Source organism: Anas platyrhynchos, chromosome 12 (assembly GCF_047663525.1).
Source record: "Anas platyrhynchos isolate ZD024472 breed Pekin duck chromosome 12, IASCAAS_PekinDuck_T2T, whole genome shotgun sequence".
Classification (NCBI taxonomy): domain Eukaryota; kingdom Metazoa; phylum Chordata; class Aves; order Anseriformes; family Anatidae; genus Anas; species Anas platyrhynchos.
Window position 1 is genome coordinate 12,499,134 of NC_092598.1, and position 14,317 is coordinate 12,513,450.

The window sequence follows — 14,317 nt, forward strand, 5'->3', positions numbered from 1 at the left end:
CCTCTGACAAATACATACGAGATTCTTTTCTTAAATATATGTTCATTTTTTTTTTAAAGTCTTAAAGCATCACATATGTTAAATGATTACTGGAAGCATGTTAAAGCAAAAATCAGCTGCTCGAGCTTTGCCACAGTTACAGTCACTAGTGATGGATTCAAACGTGTCATTTTGGTCAGAAGAGCAAGCTGGAATAAAGCCAGGAGCTGGAGATCAGAGGCCCTTTTCACTAATCACTTGGGAAAGGAACAGCTCCAAGCATGCCTTTCCAGTCTGTGTGCTTAGACACGAACTTTGTAAAACTGAGTTATGCCAAAAATTTACACCAAGCAGCGCGCTGCGAGACAAAGGCAGTTGAAGCATGTACATGGAACCTCCAACTATCTAAGGCGAAATTGCACCAGGAACCACAGAAGTAAAGCAATACCAGCAAGTTAAAAAAACACCGGGGATCAAGGAGGTTTTAGGAATTTAGTTTTGAAATCCTAGATCCATGTTATAATCAACTATACCCAATGCAGCCTTCCTGCTGACTAGCTCGCAGTCTCTCAGCACAGCAAGAGGCCTGGGGTGGACTTGCTTTTAAACAAGTCTGTTGTTACAGAAACTGACTCTGCGTAGACCCTTTGGCCCCCAAATTTCATTCTAATTGCTATCGGACTGCAGCGGGGTAAGAAAAAAAAAGTTGATGCAGCCCAGCTGCCTGCTGGGAACTGAACTAAACCCGTTTCTAAAACTGGCTCGGTAGCATTCACTTCCTCCTGAGTACTCTGCCCCGATAAGGGTTTTCAGCCCATCCTGCAAGTCAGAGCTATTTTTAAGAGGGTCAGCTGAACCACAATTCTTGCTCAGATTTTGGATCTTTCTTGGTTTCAATACGCAGCTACCCTGCCTGCCTTCTGAAAAACCAGGGCCAACACAGTTCCCTTGGTTCCACCAGTGTGCCACACTCCTTTGAAGCAGGTAAGTAACAGAAAAACTTCCATGCAAAGCAACCAAAGGTAATCAGATGAACAATTTTTTCAGTGCAACAACTGTGAACAGCAAATGTGTGTGGTTCCAACCCTCTCCCACCCAATTGTGTTCTTCAGGAGCATCCAGAAGTTGAAAACTTTAGCCTGAAGGAGTTCAGGGAAGCTTTGCACAGCATACTCCGAGAGCAGGAGCTAATTCTAATATGCAACCACTGAATTATCCCGGTCTCAGGATAATATCCTGCTGCTGTATTCCAACACTCGGCAAGCGAAACCAACAGGAACACCTCGGAGAAGCGAGCTGCGGTTCTTGGCGTTGCGGGAACAGAAACGTGCACGAGGAGAGAGAAACTCCATCCGACACTCCCATCGTTTCTTCCCAAAATTTCTTCCGCAGCACCACTAGCTACTTACATGCTGTATTTCCTGCTGGCTGGCTCGGTAGTTTTTCTTGGTTAAATTGTCCACCAGGTAGCTGATTTGAGACAAGGCCAGCGAGAGCGAGTCAAGATTCATTGCTGGTTGGGGCGGAAGCAGGCGGCCGAGCCCGGCGCAAAATCACCATTATTCCCCTTTAGTCACCTCAGAGACAGGTTAATTGTTTTTCCCCCAATTAGCCTGTATCTGGTTGTGTTACTTTCTTCAGCTCTTCTTCCTCAATTGTCTTCCTCTGTTCTGAAACATGGCACCTGAAAGACAAAAACCTGCATTAGCTTGGAGTCCTGGGGCAACTTTACAGCTTTACTCCAGGCACTGCTGTTACCATGTTGCAGATCGTTACCCGATCAAGTTTTTCTTTCATTTCCCGATTAAAAAACCTTTAAAAAATTGACATTAATATTAAAAAGCTCACGGTTTCTCTGCATGTTTTGATTTCCGGCAGAACACCACGCGGTGGAAACAAAACACAAACTCAGTGTTATGCCTAAGGGCCTTTTCTGCTCATAAGCTGAACTGCGGAACAGGAAAACTCCGGTTCACCAAAGATGTTGAGAACACAGACATTTTTGATGGCTTAACTTACGTAAACCATTCAACGTAACTATGTCCACAAGGAAAAAGAAATGTCATTAAGTTTCCACAACACCAGCTCGGCTGTTTTCTCACTCCCCGGCCACATTTATTTGTTTCAGCCAGAGGAATGCCCACCCTCTCAGCACGGCGAGGAAGGAGAAAACGAGACGCATAATAAATGAGATCCCACCCAGCAACAATTGGGGGTCACCATCAGCCAAGGCAACCATCGCAATTTTATGGGAAAACGCCGCTTTTCAGCCATTTCTGCGGTATTTTCCCTCGCTGCTCTCCAAGTAGCATCGCACTCAGGCGCCCGCACCAAAACAAGGGATCGTGAATGAGCAACACACGCCGAGAGCTGCAATAAACTAACCCTAACATTTGGCTTCCGCGGAAACAGCTTTCCAGCGAGCGAGAACAGCACAGCCTGCCAGCTTAATAAATTACTCTGCGAACACAGAACTTGGCACTTGACATCTCGTCTGTTAAATTACAGATTGCCAACGCGATAAAAATCGCATCCCAAAGCGAGTCCCGCACAGCCAACAGTCGGAGGAGGCTCCCAGGAAGCTGGAAGGCGCCCTGGGAAGCGGCTCTGCAATTTGTCAGGGCTGGAAGCACGCTGGAGAGCCGCTGTTGTGAAGCTCCGCTCAATCAGGACACAAAGGTCACCAGGCTTCTTGCCAGGAGCCTGAAGATGCCTGTTTCAGAATAAAAACTCTCTTTGTGCTCTGGTTGCACGGATGAACGCCCAGCACACGGCTTCAGTGTCCCTGCTCTGCTGGGTCACGCAGGGGAGGTGTCAGCCCCACGGCCCTGCTGCTGCTGGGGCAGGGCAGTGAGCCTGAGTGAGACGCAGGGTCATCCAGTTTTTTAAAGGAAAAAAATTCGCCAACTTCTGTGATGCCACAGAAACTCCGTGTATTCTGCGAAGCTACAGAAGATCCCACCTATGCAAAAACCCCTAGGTCTTACGACAAAACTTCTCAAACTAACATTGAGCACCTTCTTTAAGATTTCCAAGACAAGCTAGTAGTGTTATGAAAGGATTTCATAACATGCTTAAAACTGCAGCAAGAAAACCTGCCGTTTTTATTTGGGTACAGCTGGCAGGCTCCCTCACTACCTTTACCTACAGGTTTTTAACCCTAAAAGTTTTGTAGGAAGTGGAGTGAGCACACAAGTTACCAGGTTTCACCGTGGCACGGTACCTGATTAGTTTTTTTAAGTGTTAAGTTAGTTTTAGAAAGCATCCATGGACTAAACTAACTTTTAAAAGTACCACTAGACACTGCAGATGTATGCTGTCCAAGTAGATTCCACTAGCAAGGTTTAATGCACCAGACAAACCTCAAGCTTCTGAAAGTATTTGTTCAAAACCAAACAGCACCAAAGGCGCAGTGCTTCCAGCTGCAAAGCCCACCAAGCACCACAAGCAGCCAGCACGGGGAGCCCAGCAACAGCCTGGTGCGGGCTCAAGAGCAGGACCCACGCCAGAGCTCCAACCCTGTCCCTCTGACAACACTCCCTGAAGTTTCCGAGCGTGCCTCTCCGGCCACGAGGAATAAAACCAAACATTTCTCTGGGTATTGTTCCTCGGACTGAAGCAACCAGCACAGCATCACACCTACCCCACCCCAAATCAAGCGTTTAAGCCCTGGAGCTGGGCAGCAAACCCAGGAAAAGGAAAAGCAGAGAGCACCAGCCCTGCGTGCTGCGATCCCACGGAGGCACAACCACCATTCCCTCTTCCCAATCATGAAATCTGGCAGTGCCAGAGCCCACGATCGAGTCAAATCCAGGTTTTTCCTTCTCCAGGAGGCAGAGGGGACCCTGCAGCTCGAGGACGGAGCACAGCAGCGTCTTATTTACTCAGGGTAAGGCAGAGCTGCCAGGAAAGCAGCAGCGCACACAGGTAGCTCCCCTGGCTGCCCAACGCCAGGCTAAACGTCAATTTCTGCAGCAGGGACTGAGGAAGCTATGAATGCTATGCAAAGCAGGCTTTATTTTTAGATGCATATATTCTTGGTGGGAATCAATCTCCCTACCCTGGCCTCAGGAATTCAAGGAGCTCTCCGTGCACGGGGCACGCCTGCTGTCTGTACAGGTTCAGAAAATCCGAGCCTCGGCCAAAAAGGCTTGACCAAAAATTTAAGTTTTCTGACAAAATCGGCAGCTCCTATCACACATTAATGGAATAAGGTATCAGACGCAGGACCTGGGAGCTCTTATCCACACATCAAAGCATCACCATTGTATGTTGCACAACACAGCAGATTTTTAAGAGGTAGAAAATACTTGCTGAAACCTGTAAGCACGAAGACTTTCTAAGGAAATCGATGGGCCATCCACGCAAGGGTTGGCAGGGAAAAGCTTCAGCTGATCCTCTTCAACACCACAGAGCTCTGTAAGGTTACTACGTGATAAATACGATACAATTCAAGGCAAGAATCCCAAAGCACAAAAGGGAGAAGACCAACAAGTAACCAACAGCCAGGTTTGACTAAAACACTTCCAGCCAAAACACTCCCAAATAACCCAAAGCAGATCTCTGGCAGCAACTACACCTCGCTGCTGAGGATGAGGGGAACAAATCTCAAGTCCTCCACGCATTCAGAAAAAACCTTACAAAGAAAGTAACTTCAAACTTGAAGCCAAACTTTGGATTTTTTTTAATATAATATTTTCCGAGCTAAATAACTACACTCCCTAAGGTTTAAGAGCTCTAAAGACTTTAAGCCACGTGTACTGCACGGGGAGGATAAAACAGCACAAGTGACAGAAACAGCAACACAGTCACTGGCTAGGTTCTGAGCTCCTGTTCAGAAAACAGCACGTAGCACACACTAAAAGTGCCACTGCTGAAGTTGTCCTTCAGAACACAGGCTCCTACCCGCTTCCTCACATCCACACGCCAAGAGAGCACACAGGAGAGAGCACACAGGAGAGCAGCATACCTCTCCGAAGCCTCACGTGAGAAGTGCTCCAAGGGGGATGAGGGTTTTGAATTGTGCCGCAGTTAATAGACTCCTGGATCTCATTTTGAAATCTACAGGGAAAAACCTTACAGCGTAAGTCAAGCAAAGAGAGAAATAAGCTACGGAATAATTTGCCTGGCTTGAACGTAGGTGTTTACACAGGAGAACCACCCAAATACTCCATTTACGGGAAAGCTGCACACAATTCCAGTCAACTGGAAGCCACCGATACTGCTCAGACACGTTACTTTCAGTTTCCACAGAGTGCTTGAGCTCAGCACGTACGTTTGTGCCACTACGTTAAGGCCAGCTAAGCTTCAGGTCTGGAACCTACCTCAAAGACACCAGGCAAGCATCATGACATGGCAACTCCAGGCGTTTCACATCTCAACCAGGACTGTTTACAAACATCGAAGCAACTCTGACTTCCTACTTCCCCTTCAGTCCAACACCGCAAGATAAAGCTTCCACTGGAGGCAAGGACCCGCTCTGAAAAGCTTTGTGCTGCTTTGCCATCCAAGAAGACTTTTAGAACAGTTAAAGGCTACTTCAAAGAGGCAAAGCAGAACTACAGCATCCACAGAACATAAGACAGATCTGGTTAGAACAGCCACGTCCTCAGCCACAAATCTCAGGGGTAGGAATTCCCTACATCACGCTGTGATGCCTCTTCACAGGGTCACACAATGTCCCCATACACGTTTCCTAAGGTGTGCTTGCACAACTTCCCTTCCCTGTACTCACTGCTTAACACACCAGTAGCTGCTGCTTCAGCACGACTTAAAAAGTGTTTGAAATCTAGGAGCACTATGCTAGAAGAAAAATTAGGTATTTGCCTGAAAATAAGACAGGGAGATAGCAAGCATGGCTTCAAGAAACCAGATCAAGAGAGTCAGTAGTTATCAGAACGCTTAAAAGCATGAGGGTAGAAAAAACAAGAAAATAAGACTTGAGAAGGAACATGCCCACGTCCTACCAGCTACGTTTGCTTCCTGTTTGGAAGAGTCACCTCACCTGGACCTATCCCACCTATAATTTAACTCCATGCCAATGTAGTTACCGTAGAAACAGGAAACACTTCAGCTATGTGCACTAAGAATGACTTGCCAGGAGTCACGCCTGTTTTTTTACCTGTTTAAAAAAAAAAAAAAAGGGAGGGGGGGACAAGTTCCACTGAGGGCAGATGCCATGCTTCCTCCTCAGAAGTCGGATTCACGAGCAGACACCCCCTCAGCTCATGTCCTATCAAGAAATGAAGTGTCTGGTTCTGTTTTTTTTTTTTTTATTATCTCAATTTTGCTGTAAACACAGCTCGAAGATGGTCCGAGCAAGTTGTTCACAGCCTGTTGGGGGTTAGGGCTGCTCGGTACAACAGAACACAGGTAGCAACGACCACAACAGAGCTACCTGCCACAGCGGCTGCCGGGACGGCCAACTGTTGATGTCCCACAGCGCTGCCATCCCCAATTCTCCCACAGCCGTCCCCTGTACCGCACAGCCCGCCTGCAAGCGCAGCACGGCGCCGAAACTCCCCTTTAGGGTCCTCCTGAGGGGGCTGCGGCGGGGTGCTGCAAATTCCCTGCCCTCCCAGGCGGCAACAAGCAGCGGGGATCCTCCGAGAGCACGGCCGGGCCCTCACGGCTCCCTCACGGTTCCCTCACGGCTCCCCCAGCGGGCCGGGAGCCGAGGCGAGGCAGAAACCCTCAGAGCCGTGCCCCCGGGGAGCCTCCGCGCCTCAGCTCCCACAGCGCGGCCCTGCCCGGGGAGGCCTCATCCCCTCAGCGCCTCAGCAGCGCCTCAGCGGCGCCTCAGCAGCGCGGGGCCAAACCGGGCCCCGGCCTCCCAACCCCGCACCCTTCCCCCGGGCCCGGCTCCAACCCCCTCCGGTGCATCCCGGAGCCTCCCCTCACAGCCTCCAGGGCCTCACCTGGGGGCCGCCTGTGGCCGGAGCGGGGCGCGGGGCCGCGGCCTGTGCGCGCTGGGCTCCGCCGCTCCGCGACAAAATGGCGGCCGGGGTCGCGCGCTCACGTCGCGGCCTTTCCCCTCCCCCGTCCCCTCGCGGCACGCCAGGGGGAGGGAGGGGGGGGTGGAGGGGTGGTGAGGGGAGGGGCGAAAAGGGGTGTCCCCGCCCACCCGGCAGGGGTTGGTCCAATCGGAGCGCGGCTCGCCGCGCGGTTCGGCCAATCGGCGCGGCGCGGCCTCAAGGCGGGACGCGAGCCCGCCCCCGCTGGCCGCGCGGAGAGGGCGCCGAGCTCTGATTGGCCGCGAGGGTTGGGCCAATCGGAGGGGCCGGCTGGCGGAGCATACGCTGCGCTGGCCAATCAGCGCCGGCAGCCGAGGAGAGGGCCGTCGGGGAGAGCCAATCAGCGCGGGGCAGGAAGAGGAAGCGGCGGGGAGCGCCAAAGGGCGCGAGGAGGCAGGAGGAGGGGGGAGCGGCACCCCCCCCTCCCCCGCACCTCGCAGTGGTACGGCCCGCGCGCGGCTTTCCCCTCCTCCCCCCCCCCCGCCCCCTGCAGTGGTTCAGCGCCCGCCGCCATTTTGTGCCCGCCCTGAGGCGGCGCCGGAGCCGGCCGTTGGCGACCGTTAGCGGCCGTTAGCGGCCGTTGGTCGCCTCACGGCTCCGGGCTGCCCCTGAGGCGGCCCTGCTAAGCCCCACGAGCTGTGGCTGCCCGGCCCCGGGCTGTTGGGGGCTGTGGGGATGGGCCTGAGGGGTGCTGCGGGGTGTGGGCCCGGCCCTGTAAGGGGTTTGAGGCCTCCGCCCGCCCCCCTGAGGCGTCCTGGGCCAGGAGCAGCCCCCCAGAGAGCACAGGGAGCCACACGCAGCACAACCGCACGTTTATTGATCCCGGTCAGCCGTGTTTACAGGTATTAAAGGCGTACAAAGGCCAGGAATCTGGTTACCTGCACTCCCACGGAGACACCACACGTGTCCCACAGCCCAGCTCCAGCCCAAGCGGATGCTGAGCATGGTTTGTACCCACCAAAGGCCCCAGTGAGCACCCCAGTCCTGCAGCTGGGCTCCGCTTCCTGCTCAGAGCCCTCCTGCTGTTAATGCAAACCCAACACAGACATCAAGGATGCTTTTGTCTACTTTTTTTTTTAAAAAACACCAAAAAGTTCTTCGAGCTCCTGCTCTTAGGCAGGAGTCAGGAGAAGCACATGAGGCAGCCTGTGCCTGTAGTGTTCACACTCCCCTGTGGAGCACAGATGGGCTGTATTTAGACGAGACACCCATTAACCCCAGCCCCGAGGCTCCTTTCACCTCTTGTTCTCATCCTGGAAAAGCAAATCGTGTTTGCACACACACACATCCTGTGTCCTCCCTCCAGCTCTAGAGAGCTCCGCACACCAAAACACTTCTCTGTTCCCAGGCAAACACACGGATGACACAAACGGGGGGGCTGCTGGAGTCTGGTCATGTCAAAGCCGAGGCTTGGAGCTACCTCGGAGGAGCTGGAGGGACACGATACTTCACACAGTCCCTCGAAACAATTTATTGGGGGGTTCTTTCTCATTCTCCATCTGGATTTCCCCCTCTTATCTCAAAGAGTGGTGGGGAATACTCGAATTACAGAGCGGGATCTGGGAAGAAACATGCATTGGGGGCGAAGAGCCCTTCCCTGCAGCGCGGCGGGCTGAAGCCACCTCTTGTCAGCACATTTCCACACCGCAGGCACTGGGAGGGAGAGGTCACGCGCTGCCACGAGGACGGGTGCACGCGCTGTCCTCTCCCCCACCGCCGGCTGGTCGCAGAGGGCAAGGAGCGCAGCCAGGGCAACCTCAACGTCTCACGATTCACCTTAGGACACCTGGACGACGCACAAGGATATTTACACATCAATCCCTCCCTCCCCCAGGGATGTAAAAGGCAAAGATCTCGATCTTGGAAGTCTGATCAAGAGCAGCTGACTGCTGGGATTTCACCACCCCCAGCCCAATCTGCAGCTGGAGGAACTGAACCCAGAGAAACCATCAAGGAGCAGAAGTGAAACTTTCCAGAAAGGACTAAGGAGGAAGCACCCAGAGCAACACCAGCCGGATACAGGGACTCAGCCGGACTGAGGGAACAACGTAAAATGGATTAACGCCGACTGCTTTATCCCCGAAGCATCCCTTAACACCTACACCTGCCCCATTCCTTGGACAGCCACCTGGGAAGAAGAGGATTTGAAAGTCAGAGATGAGCCCGGCCCTGGCGTAGTGTCTCCAGCAGGCCCTGCAGTCGCAGCACCTTCTCTAGTGAGTGCCAAGCCCCTGCACGGAGGCTGGGCTGGCAGTGTAAACATTGTAGTGGCGTGGCGCTACCCAGGGTCCTCCCGATCCTCCTCCAGCAGCACGTTCAAACCAGGCTCAGCATGCTGGTTGGTCCCACTTTCGAACAGAAAGTGCAACCCAGGCGGAGGAAAATGGAAGAGGAAGCCCTGGCAGCACTGAGCTAGGACAGAAGACCGGCGAGATGAGCCACGGGAAAGCAAAACTCAAACCGAACCGAACGCTGGCAAATTATGGCACGTTCCCTTTATGCAAGATGCTGTCTCCCTCCAACACTGTAGTGACAACAAGGACTGGAGAGGAGTTCCCTTGACACGGAGGCTGCTTTCCTGTGCAAACCCCAAACGCCATCCTGTAGTGATATCCACCCCGGAGGGGCAGGAAGGATTTGACCTGGATGTTGGCATGGAGCGAGCGGGGATCTCCACGATCACAGCGCTCCCCTCCGCAGGGTCGCAGGTCTCCTGGTAGTGATGCTCTGGCTTCACCAGAGAGTCAGGGCCGAGGCGGCGAGCCTGACTGCCTGGTGCGTGCAGACAGCGAGATACGAGGCCCTGCAGGGCTCTTTCAGCAAAGCCCCGGATTTCAGCGTTCCTCGTGGCTGCTCCCAATGTACCCAAACGTTTCCTCCCCGCTCCCCCTTGGTCCTGGAGCAGGAAACGTGCTTCCCCGTGGCGGGCAGCCCGGAGGAGGCGTCAGGCTGTGAGATCCACAAAGATGGCATTGGCGGTGGTCTGGCCGAAGATGAAGGCTCCCAGGGTGACCATGAACACCCCGTAGCTGACCTGGGCCCACCAGCTGTGGAGGCACAAGGACAGAGAGCGTTGTAGGTGGGACCTCCTCTACCAAATCCGCAGGGGGAGAGGGAAGCGCGTTACCTGAGCGCCCTGGTTTCTTGGATCTCGGAGAGTTTGGCTTGAATCAGGCAGAGCCCTGAGAGGGAGAAGCAGCAAATTAAACCCAGCTGGGGACTGAACAGGCGCTCTGCAAGCCAGGGAGCTGAGCTGCCAATGAAGTAAGGGCTGCCCTGCTGAGGGCAGGAGGGACAAATCCTCTCCTATTTCTCCTCGGCATCTTCCAGCCCGTAGGAGATGTGCCACGGGAGAGGGGCAGAGCACGTTGCTGGCTGACGGGATACGAATTTCCCCTCCCAGCCCTCACCTAGCCCACTGCCTCTCCTACACTCCCAGTTACGGAGCAGAGACCAGTTAAACCAGTGGTCCTGCTCCTCTAAAAGCCCCCTTGCTCCCGTGTCCCCATCCTGTCCCCTCCCTCTTCAGATACGAGGCCAAGAGACGTCCCCGTGGGGCACCCCAGGACGCGGTACCTGGGAAGACGAAGATGAAGCAGGCGGCCAAGCCCCCGATGACGGAGATGACTTTGCCGATGTCGGGGATGAAGAGAGCCAGGAGAAGCGTCAGCAGGAACCAACTGACGGTCTGCAGCAGGCGCCTCCTCCGCTCCCGAACCACATCCTCCTCCACCGTCACCCCGGTGTAGCGCAGCCAGAGGCCCTCCAGAACAGCCCTGCGGGCACGGAGCCGGGGAAGGAGGCTTCCAGCAGGGCTCCTCCTGCCCCTCCACCGCCGCCCTCCACTCACCGGCCGCAGAAATGCAGGATGGGGTAGGAGGTCAGCACGCACAGGATGATGAAGGCCCGGGCGAGGGCGACGGGGATGTCGTTGGAAGGGTAGGAGAGCAACACGTCCTGCTCCACGCTGGCCCCAAACGTCAGGAAGCCGCAGACGCCTGCCAGAGAAGGGCGCAGTCAGCGGGGGACAGGGAAGGAGTCCCGTGGTTTAATCCCCTCCCTGTACCTCTGCTGCCCAGAGGATCTGTGTCCTCCAGGAGCTCGCCACAGCCACAGAAGCCACCCCGGGGTTCCCCTCACTTACCCGTGCCTGTATAGACAAAGAGAGCGATCACCATGGCTGCTGTCACCACCGCCCCCCAGGTCTTCACCTCCGGCTGCTTCATGCTGTTAAAGACGGGCACGCTGCTCACGTGGCACTGCCGGAGACACCAAGAGAGCGCGGGGACACGCGCTGGGCTGAGCTGGGGCAGCGGGAGCTGCACAGGACCCCACGCACCACACGCAGCCCCGGCAAAGCTCTGCCAGCGCTGCGATCCCCCAGATTTGTCACCGGAGAAGGCAGCGGGGGCAACGGGATTAAACGGGCCCATCTCTCCCCCACCCTGCTCACAAAGCAGCTCTTTGCCCAACTAAAAACTGTTCTGCCAGGCTGGATCACACCAGGGATACAGGTTTTGGCTGAATGTCCAAGGAAATATCCCCAGACCAGATCAGGAGGGGGAGCGCCCGCCTCGTGGTCTTACCTGGAAGCCGAAGCAGATGGTGGGCATGGCGTTGAACACGGCCATCCAGCTGGAGGGGCTGGGGAGGGAGAGAGGCACCGGTCAGAGCAGGGGGATTGTTCCTCTGCTCGTCTGCCCCCTCAGCAGCCCCTCTCTCCATCCCTGTCCTTCTGTCCCCTGCGGTCTCCTCGGTCCCAGCTTTTGGGATTCCACCCCCTCCCCAACAGCCTGCAAGATGTTTGCAGTGGAGGCAGATGGGGATGCTCTGATGTCTGACAAGGGTTCAGCCCAGGCCGCAGTGATGTGGAAGGAGATGGGGACCAGGACAGGACGCCTCCAACAGGCTTTTCTCCGCTCCTTCACCGCCTGCTCCCACAAAACGTGTGGAGACGCAGCCACCTGGAAGCTTTTGGCAGCAAAAAGGGACCTGGGAAGGGACCTGGGGAGGATCTGTCCCCAGCTTTTGCACCCGAGTCCCTGCCCGGCCCTGCGGTGCTATCAGCGTCACATCTCCTGCACGCACCTGGTGGGGATCTCCACGGGCACAAGCTCCTTGTCGGGCCAGATGTACTTGATGATGATGACGGCCGTGACGTACCACGTGCCGATGACGCTCAGAGAGCTGCAAGAGGGGACACAGAAAGCCCATCAGCGCCCCGCCTCCCAGCCCTGAGGACATCCCAGGGTCTCCTCCCAGCACCTCCAGCCCCATCCTTTCAAATTTTGGTTTAAATTTTGGATTGGGGAGAGAGATGAACGTTAAAGGAGCGGCCGCGGTGTTTCCAGCTGTGAAGTTGCACCCAGGCGCTCGGTGGAGCGTCCCCTCACCCACCTGGCGTACTTCTGGAAGCCGATCTCTTTGGGGATGGAGAGGGGCAGGATGAGGAGGAAGGCGGTGATGCTGATGGTGAACTTGCGGTCGGTGTACCAGCGGCTGCTCCCCGCTTCCTCGGGCTCCGTCACCAGCGCGGCGATGACTGCGGGGACACCGGGGTTGTGCCTCCCGCCCCTCCCGCAGGAAGGGAGTTCGGCCGCTCGCTTTTTGGGGCACTTACTCTTGTCCTCCTGGTCTCCGATGATGATGAGGAAAGCGATGCAGGTGCCGAAGGTGTAGACGGCAATGGCCACCTCGCACAGCACGCCCGGCACCTTCCCGCACACCGCCCACACCACCTCTTGGTACGTCCGCTCGTTGCTGGCCTGTGAGCAGTACGCCAGGATGACCAGCCCCCCGATGATGAAGATCAGCATGCACTGCGGTGGGAAGAAGGAGCCAGAGCACACAGTGAGGCAGCGACACGCTGAGGTCCCCAGGGTGCTCCGTGTCCCACGGGGACCCTCCAGGGCCGCGCATGGGGCCGTCCCCTCCCGCCTCTCACCATCTGCAGCGCGATGCCCGCGGCCACGCCGCCGGCCGTGTTGAAGGCGGCGGGGAAGTTGAGCAGCCCGGCCCCGAGGGCGGCGTTCACCACGATGAAGACGGCGCCCAGCGCGGATGTGGCCCCCAGGCCGCTGCCTTGGCTCTCGCCGCTCTTGGGCACCGTCTCCACGCTGGGGCTCTGCAGGAGCCTGGCCCGTTCCCCGGCGTCGGCGCTCCACTCCCAGTCCCTGTAGTCGCTGTTGATGCTCCCGGTGGCCTGAGCCATCTTCGGGCAGGATTTGTCCCTCTTGTGTCCCTTTCGTGTCCCACTCGTGTCCCACTAGTGTCCTCCCACCGGGCTCAGCCGAGCAGCGTGAGGAGCGTCCCCAGCCAGCGCTGGATCCATCGGGCACGGGGACGGCACACGGCAGAGCAGGATCCGGGCGTTTCGCCGCTCCTGGAAGGGGACAGGGAGGGACAGGAATCTTGTGAGGATTGTTGGGAAACCGAGACACACCTCGGTGGCGTGGAGGGGTGGGGTGGGCACCCCCGGATCTGCCCTCCTGATGGATTTAAAAGGCTGCAGCCAGCAGGGACGTGGGACAGATGGCAGGGAAGGAGATCCACGTCCTCTGGTGGCACATGGATCAAAAACGTGGCCGGCAGGACCTGGGGCCACCCCAAAACCCTCTGACCTACAGCCTACAATAACGAGGGACAGCGTGGGCTGATAACCGAGCAGGACAGAGAGCAAACGAGCTCCCCACGTCCCGGCTCGGGGTCCCAGCACCCGGGCACCCAAATTTCAGCAGGGCTGCTTAGGGACAGAGGGCGCGGGCGTTGAACTCACCTCTGCTCTGTAAAATCCGGACCGGGGCCGGTGCCCGGAGCCCAGCCGGCGGTCCCGGGGCCTCCCCACGGGCTTCCCGTTCCTGCGGCCAGGAGCCCCGTGGCCACGGCTCCCCGCTCGCAGGGTTAAAGTCCGAGCCCGGGGGGCCTCAGCGAGCTTTGGGCACCCCCTGCGGCAAGGGGCAGCCTCGCATCCTTCAGCACCGCCCGGCCACGGGGCTACGGGGGCTACCGGGACCCGGCCCCTCCCGGCCCGGCTCAGCCCAGCCCCGGTGCCGGTGTCGCAGCCCCGCAGCCCCCGCTCAGCGCGCAGCCTGCCGGGGTTTGTAGGCTGCACCCAGCCTCCTCCCAGCCTGCGGGAATGGGGCGGGGGGAGCGAGGAGCGGCTGGGTAAGCAGGCGGGAGGAGGAAATTCTTGCGCTGGGAGGGTGGTGAGGAGCTGGAGGCTGCCCGGAGAGGCTGGGGATGCCCCATCCCTAAGGGTGTTGGACGTCAGGGTGGACGATGCTCTGATCTGATCTGGTGGTAGGGTCCCTGCCGTGGCGGGGGGT

At 56.6% G+C, this 14,317-nt stretch overlaps 2 protein-coding genes across 13 annotated transcripts in view; both read right to left on the reverse strand.

Moving 5' to 3' along the window:
• CNOT1 (CCR4-NOT transcription complex subunit 1) overlaps positions 1-7,053 on the reverse strand; it is a 58,396-nt gene extending 51,343 nt beyond the window's left edge. For all 11 annotated transcript variants that reach the window (XM_072044010.1, XM_005025668.6, XM_027466698.3 and 8 more), the window contains exons 1-2: positions 6,897-7,053; positions 1,389-1,663 (exon numbers count right to left, since the gene is read on the reverse strand). In XM_072044010.1, the coding sequence (XP_071900111.1) occupies positions 1,389-1,490 (102 nt within the window). In that variant the 5' untranslated portion in view covers positions 1,491-1,663; positions 6,897-7,053. The remainder of the gene's footprint in view (positions 1-1,388; positions 1,664-6,896) is intronic.
• A 736-nt stretch (positions 7,054-7,789) lies between these two features.
• On the reverse strand, positions 7,790-14,100 carry SLC38A7 (solute carrier family 38 member 7). Of its 2 annotated transcripts, none has more exons than XM_027466012.3 (11): positions 13,768-14,100; positions 12,937-13,374; positions 12,613-12,811; positions 12,390-12,534; positions 12,081-12,179; positions 11,579-11,636; positions 11,137-11,219; positions 10,843-10,990; positions 10,569-10,768; positions 10,120-10,174; positions 7,790-10,039 (listed from the first exon to the last, which is right to left on the reverse strand). In XM_027466012.3, the coding sequence occupies exons 2-11, from the start codon at positions 13,201-13,203 to the stop codon at positions 9,827-9,829; spliced, it is 1,467 nt and encodes a 488-aa protein (XP_027321813.2). In that variant the 5' UTR covers positions 13,204-13,374; positions 13,768-14,100; the 3' UTR covers positions 7,790-9,826. The 2 variants fall into 2 exon arrangements, with proteins under 2 accessions (XP_027321813.2, XP_027321814.2); XM_027466013.3 differs by having other exon boundaries at positions 11,137-11,251; positions 13,768-14,099.
• Positions 14,101-14,317: the final 217 nt, after the last annotated feature.